The 15,033-nt window shown below is 36.7% G+C and overlaps 1 protein-coding gene across 2 annotated transcripts in view; it reads left to right on the top strand.

Annotated features, from left to right (window-relative positions):
* LOC121472162 (cytohesin 1 interacting protein) overlaps positions 1–14,738 on the top strand; it is a 73,887-nt gene extending 59,149 nt beyond the window's left edge. For both annotated transcript variants that reach the window (XM_041723255.1, XM_041723254.1), the window contains exons 7-8: positions 8,541–8,607; positions 11,134–14,738. In XM_041723255.1, coding sequence (XP_041579189.1) covers positions 8,541–8,607; positions 11,134–11,591 — 525 coding nt within the window. In that variant the 3' untranslated portion in view covers positions 11,592–14,738. The remainder of the gene's footprint in view (positions 1–8,540; positions 8,608–11,133) is intronic.
* The last annotated feature ends 295 nt before the right edge of the window (positions 14,739–15,033 follow it).

Below are 15,033 nucleotides of genomic sequence, written 5' to 3'. Positions count from 1 at the left end.
TTCAAACGAGGGATACATTTTTCAATATACCCATCCTCTCTCAGAGCATCATGATGGCCTCAACATTTATTTTTTATTTTTTAAATTAAATTAAATTAAATTAAATTAAATTAAATTAAATTAAATTAAATAATTTATTCGTGAGACACACACACACACACACACACACACAGAGGCAGAGACACAGGCAGAGGGAGAAGCAGGCTCCTTGCAGGGAACCCAACTTGGGACTGGATCCCGAGATTCCAGGATCACGCCATGGGCCAAAGGCAGGCATTAAACCACTGAGTCACTCAGGGATCCCCAGAAGACCTCAACATTTAAATGTTCATCTTAAGACTCCATCTTTTTTTATTATTGTTTTATCAATTTTTAGAATGAAACACTACAAGTGGTTGTTCTGAGTAGCCGGTAGTGAGCACATACACTCACTCGTGTTGAACTGACGTGCTTGCTGCTTATTTCTCTTCCTTCTCTGTGGGTTTACTTTTTCGCTGTGGGACTTCCTTTAGGAAGAGTAAGTAGGGCTTACCCCCAAAAATCTTTTACTGCTAATGTTGAAGGAGAGTTTGATTAGGTGATTAAACTATTCTCAGTTGTTGTTTTGTCTCCTTAGCATTTTAAATGTATTATGCCTTTGATATTTTTGCTTATGAAAGAGCTCCTATTGTTTATCCTTTGTAGGTAATCTGCATTTTCTATATTTTCTAACAAAAGTTTGAAAGTTTTTCCTTTTTTTATACTTAAGTCCTCAACTCATCCAGAATTAATTTGTGTATGTGGTAGATATAGGATTCTAATTTTCTTTTTATTTTACTTTATTTCTTTTATTTCCATACCCTGTTCTCCCAAGTATAATTTATTTTAGTCCAACCCCCACCCCCGCCCAATGCTCCTGCAGTGAAGCCTCTGTTTTTAAGCAAATTTCTTATATGCATGGATTTTCTTACTGGCTCCATATTCTGATCCATTGTTTCTCTCAAATTCAGTATATATTCCTTTGCAATAAGTATTGCTATCCAGTTAAACAAGGCTTCCAGGTTATTCTTGGTTCTTCTGACCATCTATATAAATTTTAGACTCAGATTATCTAGTTCTATAGATAAATTTTGGAATTTTGATTGATACTACATTTTATGTAGATATTTCAATTTGAAAACACTTAACATCTGTTTGGTAGTGAGTTTTCTTAGTGATGGAGGATCTCACCATTATTTTCCCCTTCCCCGTCTCCCTTCCTCACTGGTAACCACCACTTCTCTGTATTTATGAATCTGTTTCTGCTTTTTTGTTTGTTTGATTGTGGGTTTTTTTTTTTTTGCATTCTAATAAGTGAAATCATATGGTATTTGTCTTTCTCTCTGACTTATTTCATTTAGCATAATACCCTCTAGGCCTACTTCTGTTGTCACAAATGGCAAGATAGTATTCCTTATACGGATGAGTAATATTCCACTGTATGTATGTATGTGTGTATATATATATATATCTCAACACCTTTATCCCTTCCTCTATTGATGGATACTTTGGTTACTTATATATCTTGGCTATATTTTTAAAGTGCTACAACTTAGGAGTGCGTATATCTTTTAAATTAGTCTTTCTGTTTTCTTTGGATAAATACTCAGTAGTGGACTTAGTAGATCATATGGTATTCCTATTTTTAATTTTTTGAGGAAGCTCCATACTATTTTCCACAATGACTGCATCAGTTTACATTCCCACCAATAGTGTATGAGGGTTCTTTTTTCTCCACATTCTTGCCAACACTTGTTATTTCTTGTGTTTTTAATATAAGCCATTCTGACAGATGTAAAGTGATACCTCATTGCAGTTGTGATTTACATTTCCCTGATGATTAGTGATGTTGAATGTCTTTTCATGGGTCTGTTAAAATCTATATTTCTTCTTTGGAAAAATGTCTATTTAGATCTTCTGCCTATTTTTAATGGGATTATGTGGGGGTTTTTTTGTTGTTAAGTGGTATAAATTATATTTTTTGGATATTAACTCTTTATTGGATATATAATTTGCAAATATCTTCTCCCATTTGGTAGGTTCCTTTTTGCTTCATAGATGTGCAAAAGCCTTTAATTTTGTTGTAAGTCCCATAGTTCATCTTTGCTTTTGTTTCCCTTACCTGAGGAGACATATCCAAAAATATGTTTTTAAGACCAGTGTCCAAGAGATTGCTGCCTATGTTTTCTTTTAGGAGTTTTATGGTTTCATGTCTCACATTTAGGTCTTTGATCCATTTTGAATTTATCTTTGTGTATGTTGTAAGAAAGTGTTCCAGTTTCATACTTTTGCATGTAGCTGTCCAATATTCCCAATTTATGAAAGACTGTCTTTCCCTCATCATATATTATTAACTACTTTGTCATAGATTGATTATCCATATAAGTGTGGGTTTGTTTCTGGGCTCTCTATCCTAATTCATTGATCTATGTATCTATTTTTGTGCTAGTATCATACTGTTTTGATTACTTTGGTTTTATAGTATATCTTGAATTCTGAGATTCTGATACCTACCTCCAGTTTTGTTGTTCTTTCTCCAGATTGTTTTTTGGCTATTTGGGGTCTTTTGTGATTTCATACAAATTTTAGGATTATTTGTTCTACTTCTGTAAAAAAATACTAGGATTTTGATAGATTACTACTCTGTAGACTGCTTTGGGTACTTTGGACATTTTAGTATTAATTCTTCCAAATCATGAACACTGTATATCTTTCCATTAATTTGCATTGTCTTCAGTTTCTTTCATCAATGTCTTCTATTTCTTAGACGTAGGTCTTTCACTTCCTTGATTAAAGTTATTTCTAGATATTTTTTGATGCAATTAGAAGTGTGATTGTTTTATTTCTCTTTCTGCTATTTCATTATTAGTGTATAAAATGCAATAGATTTCTGTATTTTAATTTTGTATCTTGCAAATTTACCAAGTTTATTAGTTCTAATAGTTTTTTGGTGGAATCTTTAGGGTTTTCTATATATAGTATCATATCTACAAGTACTGACAGTTTTACTTTTTCTTTAACCAATTTAAATTCCTTTTATTTCTTTTACTTGTCTGATTGCTGTGGCTAGGCATTCTAGTACTATGTTGAATAAAGGTGGTGGAAGTGGACATCCATGTCATGTTCCTGATCTTAGAGGAAAAGTGTTCATAATATTACCATTTTTATTTTTCTATATTTTTTAAATCAATGTTTTGTGGGTGTTTTTTTAAAGATTTTATTTATTTATTCAAGACACACACACACACACACACACACACACACACACACACACAGAAGCAGAGGCAGAGGAAGAAGCAGACTCCATGCAGGGAGCCTGACGTGGGAGTGAATCCTGGGTCTCTAGGATCATAGCCCAGGCTGAAGGCAGCGCCAAACTGCTGGGCCATGGGGCTGCCCATAATATTACCATTTTTAATTGTTTTTTTACATCTTTCAATAAAGTGTGATCCTTTTATGCAAATAGATCCTATATATTTTTCACTAAATATATTCCTTTCTGCTTATGATTTTTGTTCATATTATAGTTTCTTTAAAAAAACAATAAACATTTTGATTGAGGTTGATGTATGGATATGTAAAACCAATTTTATGCTGTTTTTCAAACTGTATATTTGAAACTATTTCTAAACTGTGCAATTTCTAACAAATTATCTGTAGATTATTTTGGGTTTTCTGTGAAGACAGTGACTATTAAGGATAACATACAGTTCTCTTTCTTTACTGCACTGGGTAGGGTTCACAATACAGTGATGAATAGAAACTATAATAATAGACATCCTTGGGGTACCTTGGGTGGCTCAGTCAGTTAAGCATCTGCCTTAGGCTCAGGTCATGATCCCAGCCGGGGTCCTGGGATCGAGGCCTGCATTGGGCTCCCTGCTCACTGGGGAGCCTCCTTCTTCTCCCTCTGTTGCTCCCCTTGCTTGTGCTCTTACATGCTCATTCTCTGTCAAATAAATAGATAAAATCTTTTTTTAAAAAATAATAGACATCCTTGTTTTGTTCTTGGTTTTAAAGGGGATTTCTACTTTTTCCTATCAGGAATGAGCTCTCTGTATGAACATACTTTTCAGATTTGAGACACTCTCTTCCATACTAAATTTTCTAGTAGTTTTCTTTTTTTTTTTTTAATTTATTCATGAGAGAGAGAGAGAGAGAGAGAGGCAGAGACACAGGCAGAGGGAGAAGCAGGCTCCTTGCAGGGAGCCCTATATGGGATCAGATCCCGGGACTCCAGGATCATGCCCTGGGCCGAAGGCAGGCACTAAACTGCTGAGCCACCCAGAGTTTTTCCCCCTCTAGTAGTTTTCATAGTGCTTGTGTATCAAATTTTATCACACACTTTTTTCCTGCATGTGTTATTCTCATTTATTTATTTTAAAATTATCTGTCAATATGGTGAATGACATTTAAAGATTTTCTAATGTAAAACCACCCTTGTGTATCCAGAATAATACAGCCTGGTCATAATTTGTGATTGTTTTATCTAATTGTAGATTTGATTTGTTAATATTTTCTTTAGGATTTTTGAAAGTAGCTTCATTTTATAGGTAGTATAGGCTGCAATTTTCTTTTCTCAAACTATCTTTCATTAGTTTTGGTATCATGTTTACTGGACTCTTAGCATGAGCTGGGGAGAATCTTTCTCTTTCTTCTCTGGTAAAATTCTTATAACTATCTGAATCATCTGGACTTAACGTTCTTTTTTGCCCTTCTAGCTTCTAAACTTCTACTTCTCAACTCTGTTTCAGTTTCTTTATTAATTATAAGATTTCTTGGGCTTTCTATTTTGTTTGTTTTGTTTTGTTGGAGCTGGTTTTATTGAATTAATGTTTTTTGTTCGTAAATTTTTAATTGTTCAAATTTATTGTATGTGTGGATAATAAAAATTCTGTTCTCAATTTCTTTCACAAAAAAGATTGTCTTCATTTTTATTTGTACTTCTTTTTATGCCTTCTCTCTATTTTTCTCTCTTTTTTTTCTTGGTAGTTCTTTCTAGAGGATTTTGTTTTTGAGTCTTCAAAAACCAGCGTTTCAATTCGTGGCAATCTTTTGTCTTTCTGGTTACTTTTAAGATGTTCTTTTTGTCTTACTGATCTAAAGGTTCGCTGAAATGTGATTAAGTCTAGATTCACTTCTAAATCTTTACTGCTTGGACATTGCAGTACCTTTTCAATCTAAGGACTTGTGAGTTTCTTTAGTTTTGGAAAACTATCAGCTTGATCTGTTTGAATATACCTTCTTCACCATTCCCTGAACTATCATCTGGAATTCCTGTTAGACATTTTTGAGCATCTTTTCTTTTCCTTGCTTCTTAACCACTCTTTTATATTTTGTATCACTTTATGTTTTTTGTTACTTTCTTGTTGAGTTCTTCAGTAATGTCTATATTCTGTGCAGAATGAGTTGTTTCCATTGAGTTTTAAGAATTATTTTTTTTATTTTCAGATCATTCTTTTTCATGTTCATCTGTTCTTGTTTTATTTCTTTGTTTCAGATTTCTTGTTCTGATTGACATTGATCTCATTTCTTCCTCCGAGGACTATAAATATTTTTGTTTTAAAGTCTTCTTTGGACACTCTTCTGTTTTCCTTTTCTTTGGAGAGAATCCATGTCCTGACTTTCAATTTTGTTGTCTTTCATACCTTTTGGAGTTTATATTGCTCACTTCCTATGCATGGTGGTCTTTCGCCTCCACTCAGTATTGTACTTGGGTTGTCTGCACCCTGCATTGTCAAGGCTCCCAATCCAGAGCCAGGTGTGGCAGCTAGCATGCTTTCCTAGAGGGTTAGTGTACTGTTTGGCTCAGGTTATAAGACTACATTTATGTTCTCCTGCCTCTCCGGGCATGTCTACATGAGCCATAGCCACCATCATCAGCTTTTTTTACTGTCTTTTTCATGGTAGTAGAGCTTCAGCCAAGGTTCTTTTCTCAAGCAGGAAACTTGTCTTTGTTCTTTGCTTCAGATAAATAAGTGCATTTAAACTATATATTGCCACAGGATCCAAATTCCTACCTACCTGTTTCTGTTTCTCCAGGCCCAGCAGATCTTTGAGTTCATTCCTTCTTATCTTCTTGCATTTTTTTTCCTCTTCTAATCTTGAAAATTATGAGATTTCCAGTTCACCTCTTGAACCAGAAATGTCTGGATCTGACCTATAACTGAGGTCAAGTTGGCTCCCCCTTCACACAGTGACATTTTGTTTGTGTGTCCTATGTAATTATGTATTCATCTTTCAAAGACTCCATGAGGCCACAAGCTCTTCTTTAGAAACAGTGGTCCCTTCTGAGCCATGTTTTTCAGGGATTCCCTTTATTATGACCTATGATTCAAATGTTTAACATGAAAACAGCACATCCCCTGTGCTAGCTGGAGGAGCTACATTTTAATCTAGCTCTGCTTTTTATTGGGTTTGTAGCCCTTGGAAAGTATTTTTACTACATTACACCTTTATTTTCTAATCTGGAAATTTGTAGGACAGTTAAGAAAATTAAACGGCATATTATCCATGAAAGCACTATAAAAGTAGTAAAGATGGAAATGTGTAGCTGTATGTCTTATATATATTGAAAACATTGGAAATATATCCAACTCAAAATATCCATCTGTGATAGTTGAGTTTTATTTCAGGAAGCCATTCTTTGATATATTTATTCAATCAATATTTACTGAGCAGCTGCTATATCCCAGGCTCCGAGCTTGATACAATGAGGTGATAGGGCCCAGTATGGTTAGAGCTCCCAAGTGCTTTAATTTCCTTCTAATGGTGAGAGGTCTCATTTGTCCAAATATACAGCTATAATGTTAATAACAGGCAGAAACAGATTGTGAGGAAAATGGGGAAGCTGAGAGAGAGACTAAAAACTCTTAGTCACTTTGACACATCTGCTCTTTACACTGGTGTTTTCTTGGTTTAAGTGATGACGTACTTAGATGACTGGGCCAAATCAACAGATTCGATATTTTAAAACCTTTATTTTCACAAAAATTAGCTATTTGGCAAGGCCTGACTTCATATTTCTGAATAGCAAGTGCAAAAATACAGTTTCCTCTTCTCTCTGTATTTAGTTTTGACTATCAACCTATCCTTATGCTCTTCCCCTGGACTCTCTTCTCTTGCAGGAGATAGATTCCTTTAAGAGAAAAGGAAGGGACTAGATCCTTGCTGGTTCTTTTCTCTGTGGGTCCGTAACTCTGACCTTCATAGGACCACAGTTTGCACAAATAAAAGGAGCTGTGGCTCAGATCAGCAGTCTCATAGTCATGCTGACTATCATGTAGTGCAGAAAGAACAAGAAATTTTAACTAAGCCGGCCATTTTATGGCTTTGATTTGGTGCTTGCATATTATATACGTAATCGTAAGGATTAATGCTAAATGTTACTGTTACCAAGGCTTGGAAATCTGGCCCAGTGAGTGTTCAGTCCCCAAACTGAGGAACCAGCCATTCTTCCCTTAAGCACTTGATGACATTCTTGTGATTTTATTATTTTCTTTTCCTTAGGCCTTCACCTTCCAAATGTACTTTTGTCCCCCCCTCTTCCTTTATAGCCTCCATCTACCTTTCCTAGACTGCTTCTTACAAGGGAGCGCTCCTTTCCAACTATGCTGCCTTTCCTTGGGATTAAGTGGCCACAGGCAAAGCTGAGCTGTGCCTGTCTGCTGGGCTTGATGTGGGGATCTGAGCCGGCAGGGCAAGGCCAAAGGGCGGGAGGGAGAGTGAGCCTTCAGCTGTCCTTGTCAGATGTCTCTGCGTGGTTTGCTTTGATTCTCATCACCCCCTTTGATGGAAGAGGCCACGCCTCATGAGCAGTCTTGACCCTGACAGCAGCCACTTCATGGCACCCTGGGCCGCTGCTCGCATGTGCTGGGCAGCTGAGGAAGGAAGCAGCCAAGAAGACAGGGTGCTTAGCGGTGTTCTAAGTTTAGCCCTCCAAGGAAACCTTTCAGACAGGCTGGCTTCCCCTTTTTGTTGTGAAAGTACATAGGTGTGCAGCGATAAACACTGCTTTAACAGTGCAGGCTGATAGAATGATGATACTTGCTGAACAGTTACTAAGCTCTGTTCACTGTTTTGCACATTTTCTGTCCTACTGACTCTACCAATTCTCAGGATAATCCCAGGGTTTAGATACTATTATCGCCTTCATCTTACACACAGGGGAAGCCTAGAGTGTAATTCCTTGCCTCAGCAGCTGGTAAATATACACAAACCCAAGCAATCTGGTTCTGTAATATTTTTAAGACTATATAAATAAATAAATGTCATTGTTTCTATTGCCAGTTGTTTTCTTTGTCATAGTTTCAACTTGTTGATGCTACTAGATTATTTCTTGCAGAAGTAATGTTCCCAATATCTCCCTTTTGTGTAGAAAATAATCTTTCAAATGAATGGAGGAGTTTGTTAGTGCTAGGAAGGAAGGAAAGATATTAATGACAAATCGCAACATCTAGAGGTAAATTGCTACCTTCACTGGGGATTCCCAATAATTAACACTTCTTTTTCCTTTTTATCAGCAAACCTTGAAGAAAAAATGGGTGGAGTTCAGATCTCTGCAGTTACAGGAACAGCGTCTGCTTCATGGTAAGTGTGATTTCCTGTTCAGAAGAAACCACACTAACATTCATCTTTTTGGTATTTCGACCTCTAAGTTGTTGTAAGATTATCATCATTATAAGAAAACATTGTCTAGCATGGATCAAAAATACTGGTCTCTGGGGGTTTTTTGGCATGACCTTTGGATTTACTTGTGCTTTCAGAGAGTAAGTCAAGTCACATCCCTTCTTCTATGCATATAACACATATCCACACAAAACCACACACACATACACACACTCACATGTGTGCACACACTTGCAAGAAGCACCTGGAGATTTTAGAAGAACAGTGGGAATAATAGTCTGATTTTCTTACTATTACAATGGATGAATTAAATTTCTGAGAATGCTTGTGGCTCAGGGTTGTGTAGTTCTCAGAAATTACTGAGGCTGGAATGGTAGCTTGCTTCTTGGGTAGAGCTCCTACCATTTGTACATATTATATAAGTTACGTGAATGCAGAGAAATGCTTATTCATGGCCTGCAAACCCAAGACGGGAAATACCAGCGATCATTCAAAGAGTAAATGCATGGCTCTTGCTGCTGTGTAAATTCTGAAAGGAATGGTTGGGTTTAAAATTAATTGATTTGGGGGCACCTGGGTGGCTCAGTTGGTTGAGTGTCTACTGATCTCGGCTCCAGCCTTGATATCAGGGTCACGAGTTCGAGCCCCATGTTGAGCTCTGTGCTGGGTATGGAGCCTGCTTAAAAAAAAATTGGGGGACGCCACGGTGGCTTCACGGTTTAGTGTGAAATACAGGTTATACCTTCTTCAGATAACCCTGAGCTAAAGTCTATTTATAACCTTTAACTTTGTTTGTTTCAGGCAATAATTTATTTACAGAATAAAAGATACATTTAACTCATAATTAGGCACTAATATATGGCTTTGATGTTTATTTTGAAATTCTGTTTTTTTAAATGAAGCTTCTATATAAATTATTTCTCTTGTTTGTTTTTAAATTAATATTTTATTATGTTTTCAAATTAATATTTTAAAACAATTGTAGCAGATTTTTTGGGGGTCTGACGTTTCCTAGCAGGACACAGGTTTAAATCTAGCCACTCTTGGATTTCTGTAGACTTTGAGGATGTCTGGGAAACCTCTGCATCTGCTCCTGGAACATTCTAGAGTGGAGATGAGGTTTGGCCTATTGTGTATAGGCAGTCCTGGGGTTCTATAGGAATAGCTTCTGTAGACAAGATCTTTAGTTCAGGATTAAGGGGAATGACTCCTCATTAAACCCATTGTTTTACACTTTTTTTTTTGAGAGAGATTGAAGGAATTCTTTAGTTTGCTTTTTCTAGACCTAGAATAAATACACAGGGTATGAGATTCTCAATTGCTTTCCAATCAGGCTGTTGCCAGATGAAATAAAGTAGGTTTTATTAGGAAAAAAGGAAAGCATTCTGACGAATCAGTGCAGAGCTGGCCGTCTTCAACCTTGCAGATTAAATGGAAAATCAGGCTCTTTTTGTATTGCTCATCAAGGACAAAGGAAAGTGACAGTAGAGAAATAATCAGCGCAGAGTAAAACCATTTCTGAGTGTGCAGTGTTCCATTGCTGTTCCTGAAGCAGAGTCCCCTTCTAATTACCGTGTTCTCAGGCTGGTGTAACAAATAATCCCCTTCCTTTTAGCAGCATACCAGCCAGCTCAGTGCATAAGCAAGTAGGGCAGGGACAGGATGTTGATGTGCAATTAAAATCTGAGCTTGGAGAGCCCAGATGCAGGTTATGAAAGGTTGATGAAAAAAATCGGCTAAGCAGATAAAACTCAGCTCCTACAAATAAATTGTTACTTATTTGAGGACAGGGATGTTTTCTGGGTACGGTACTATTCCAAGCATTTAAGTATTAAAGTATTCTAGGAAGAAACATGGAATATTGAGGTTGGAAGATACCCTTTCTGTTTTGAATTATCTATAATCAGCCTACAGGTGGAGGCTACATGTGTTTCCCATACACTTCGGGTGATGTTATAAGAATTTTATAAGTCCTTGAAAAATGTGGTAACTAAAAATCCGAGGAACTTAATGGAAGAAGTCTGTAAGACAGCATTTCCTCAAGTATATTCTTTCTTTTTTTTTTCTGAGTGTACTCTTTAGAATGCCATTTCTGTGAGAATTTCAATAAAAGGTTGTAGGGTCACTTCTGTTTAAGAAGTGATACTTTTGGAGCTTGACAAGTCATACCAGCATACTCTCAGATGACTTGACTATTTTTACATGAAGAAGCTATTTAAATTTATTTAATTTCCAGTACTATTTCTGTGACCAGGGAACATTTTTTACATGGAAGCTAGTCCATGAACAATAGTTTGGGAAATACCACTATAAGGTTTATCAAGCAGTCTCATAAATAATCACTTATTCATACAGGTGAAACTCAGGGAAAAATATTACTCACCTTTACTCTTTCTTACACCCTTTGAAGAGAAATTTGGGTGTGTTTACCTATGGGGAATGATGCTCATACCCATTCCACAGTAGACTTTGTTTTCTGCATTCTAGGTAACACAGGTAACTGCCCAAGTTTGGAAAACATGGACATAGATGAGTCAGTTTTGTTTGGAACCCTGCCTGGGCCAGGCCCAGCCCTCCTGGACCGGAATCGACTATCGAGTGAGAGCAGCTGCCTGAGCTCCATGACGGTGGACAGCGAGGATGGCTACCAGACGTGTGTGTCTGAGGACTCAAGCAGAGGAGGCTTCAGTCGACAGACAAGCACAGATGATGAGTGCTTTGTCCCCAAGGATGGAGATGATTTTCCGAAGAGGTCTTCTTCGAGGAGGAACCGAAGTGTTAGTACTGCCAGCAGCGGGTCCATGTCCCCCTTGTGGGAGGGCAACTTCTCAAACATGTTCGGGACCCTGCCCCGGAAGAACAGAAGGGGAAGTGTCCGGAAACAACTCTTAAAATTCATCCCTGGCCTTCACCGTGCAGTGGAAGAGGAAGAAAGTCGGTTTTGATGGGTTGTCCTGACCTTTCATATTAGCTTATTTCGCAAATATCTCTAGACTCGTGTAGATTAATTCCGCCCAGCCTGGTGGGAAATTGCAGATGGGTTGCAAAACTGAAACCCCATATCATGACAATAGTGACCTTTATTTAAATTTTTGTATCGTGATTTGTGCTTCTTAAATCATTTTTTAACCAGAAAAGCTCAGGTTATAAACAGAAAGTAGGGAAACTAAGTATTAAGTTGGATAATATAACAAATTAATGCACATTCCTGCTCATTTTAATGCTGCCTGTGAAGGCAAGGGTGATATTTATTTTCTAGATTATGTGAAAAATGGAGAGCTTTCCAGAGTCAAGTGTAAATAAAAGAGTGTTGGAATATAATTATTTGGGATACCTTCCATAGGTTAATTGGTAGGTCAAAAAACTTTGCTTAAGATCAGTAGCCTCCAGGGAGGCTTGATAATAGGTCATTTTGAATGTTTTTGTTTAAACCTGTGAAAGATTATAAACAAAGATGATCATCAGCTATTTTTCACATCCGTAGCAACAATAAAGCAGGAAGTATAAGATACAATAATATGAGGGTTTGAGATCCATGGGAACATGTTGTCTAAGATGAGTGCTGAGCAAGATTATGATAAAGTTTCCTTTTTTATAGACAGCCTCAACAAAATGAGTGAGAATGTCATTCTCACTAACTCAGTTTTTGTTTTGCCTGAACATTGATGGCAAGTGTAGAATTCTCAAGATCCTTCATACAGCTTTATAATTTTTTTGAGCAAATATCTTAATATTGAAAAATTATAGCCAGGAAAAGGATTTTCCTCCTATAGATTTTTTCACATTACTCCTCACTTTATGTTATATATTCCAAACAATTATTGCCTCAGCCCTCTCTTGCCTATTGGTTACATATTGGTATCATATTACTTCTAACTTTTCAATCACATTTTTATTTAGTACCCATTCCAGTCCGTGATTTCTCTGTTTTGGTGATACAGCTGCTAATGACCTGTGTTCTAGGGTAGATAATCCAGACAATTAAATAAATAGTCCTTACTGAGTTAAAGCTTTGTGGTGTGTGTGTGTGTGTGTGTGTGTGTGTGTGTGTGTTTGGGAGGAATAGAGATATTTGGTAGGTGACTTTGAATGTAACCACACTTAGATAAATTGAGTAAAGAATGAGTCATTTTGAGAAAAAAAGGGGAGAGTAAGGAAGCTTGTAGGGTAAGAAATGAATATTAAAATAAAGTATAAAAAGATTTCTAATTGGAACCTGCTTTCTATTAATTATTTGAACTCCGAATTATCCAGTGGGCTCTGCTTAGGAACCATTCATATGAAAACAGTGTGCTGTGTTTCTCAGGAACAGTAACAATGCTGTCTGCCATTTACTGTATATCTGGCAGGTTAAAGATTTTTTCCATGTGATTCCCTGAAACAACCCTGTTAGATGTTATCCATACAGATAAAGAGCAGGAATTCAGAGAAGTGCCCATGGCCAGTGGCAGGCCTGAGACCGGAAGCTAGTTCTTTCTGGCTCTGGCCTATTCTCAATCTTTCTTTTTTTTTTTTTTTAATTCTTTTTAAATTTTATTTATTTATGATAGGCACACAGTGAGAGAGAGAGAGAGAGAGAGAAGCAGAGACACAGGCAGAGGGAGAAGCAGGCTCCATGCACCAGGAGCCTGACGTGGGATTCGATCTCGGGTCTCCAGGATCGCGCCCTGGGCCAAAGGCAGGCACTAAACCGCTGTGCCACCCAGGGATCCCCTATTCTCAGTCTTTCTAGATATTGTTTTCACTCTTGTGCTGATTGTGTGTGGTCATCACCACAGGACCCCCACCCCACCCCTGACCTGCCCCTCATGGAATACTTAAAACAGAAAATTGTAGATACTGCATGGCTAAAAATTATCTTTGGTAAATGAGAGAACAAACACATTTGTTTTTCTCTTGGCCTCCACAAGCAAGTTTTCAAATATAGGCACATTGATAACTGCATGGTTAACAATACATTTATTTTCAACAAGGGCTTGCAAACCAGCTGTGATTGGATGAACACTGCTAATTTCCCATTGTAGACTAGAGTTATTGTGTTAACGGTCTGCTTACATGAATGCAACATATCTTGTTAATCCTATTTTGCCAAATCCAGGGGAAAGAAATAATCAAATTTATTTGAGGAAAGGTGACTTTAATTCTTCTACAACGTGGTCGGTGTTTTGAGAACTTCTGTAAGTCACCTGGGAAAGCAGATTATAGGTCATTTGCTTTTCTCATGGCTTTAAGTGTTAAATATAGTGTAATTCTTCTTCCTTACAGTAAATATCAAACCCAAAAAGGTGCAGGAAAGGGACAGAACAAGTTTCACCGTAGTCTAAGGTAAGAATTAGACTCAAGAGTTTGAGATGTTCTGGAAAAAAAAGAAAAGCATTTCTTCATTTCTTAACCAAAGTACAGGAAGGAAGGGCATGTCATGTTTTGTGTGTTCACAAGTATAAGAAAACTAGCTATTGTTTAGTGGAAATGTGGGTAAATTTCTCACAGCACAGCTTTTCAGACTATCTGACCTCAGTGGGGCTTTAGAAGATTTCATTTCTGTAATCTGGTGTGCAATGACTCTGATGTAACTTACTGGGAAAAGAATTGAAAAGTGAAGTGTTTTGTTTTTTGTTTATCCTGAAATGATCAAATAATGTGATATTGGTGGATTTCATTAATTGACAATTGGTTATGAAAATGCATTTTTGTAGTATGGCATTGATAAACCAAACTCCAATCAAGCTTATTGAGAATTACTCTGTTCTGTGGCTAAAGGAACACCACACCACTCAATATATCAAAGTGGTTGGTACTCTATTTTTTGAAACTTTTATTTGTCACTTTCTACTTTGCAATACTTTTATATCTTAATTGCATGTACAAACAGTATTAAAAAAAATCCTAGTTTGAACTGAAAAAATCAAACTTGGGTACAATTCATGTGTATTGATCATATAGTCTTAAGTATTTATGGATGTATATAATCTACGTATAGTAAATAATACATGACAACTATATTGAACCCCTTAGATCAAAAGATTATTGTACTTTATATATCCATTTCACTATAGAAATATGAGCAATAAAAAAAACCTTTCTGAATTAAAGAATGCTATTCTTCAGTGTCATAGCTCTCTTCTCTCCCTTTTTCTCTCTCCTCATCTTTCTGTCTTTGCCTCTTTACCTATCTACCTTAAATGAAATGATTCTTTCCAAAGCAGATTTTCCAAAAATCTGGGGCAACATCTTGATACCTACCTCTCTGAGGTTTTTAAAAGGCATGGACTGCTTAATTGAGGCATTGCACATATATTAGCTTTCTGATTAACAAATTTCTACACACTTAGAGGTTTAAAACATATTTATTTCCTCAAAGTTTCCGTGGTCAGGTACCTGGGCAAA

The sequence above is a fragment of the Vulpes lagopus genome, chromosome 11 (assembly GCF_018345385.1).
Source record: "Vulpes lagopus strain Blue_001 chromosome 11, ASM1834538v1, whole genome shotgun sequence".
Classification (NCBI taxonomy): domain Eukaryota; kingdom Metazoa; phylum Chordata; class Mammalia; order Carnivora; family Canidae; genus Vulpes; species Vulpes lagopus.
This window is presented reverse-complemented; position numbering and strand designations above follow the sequence as displayed.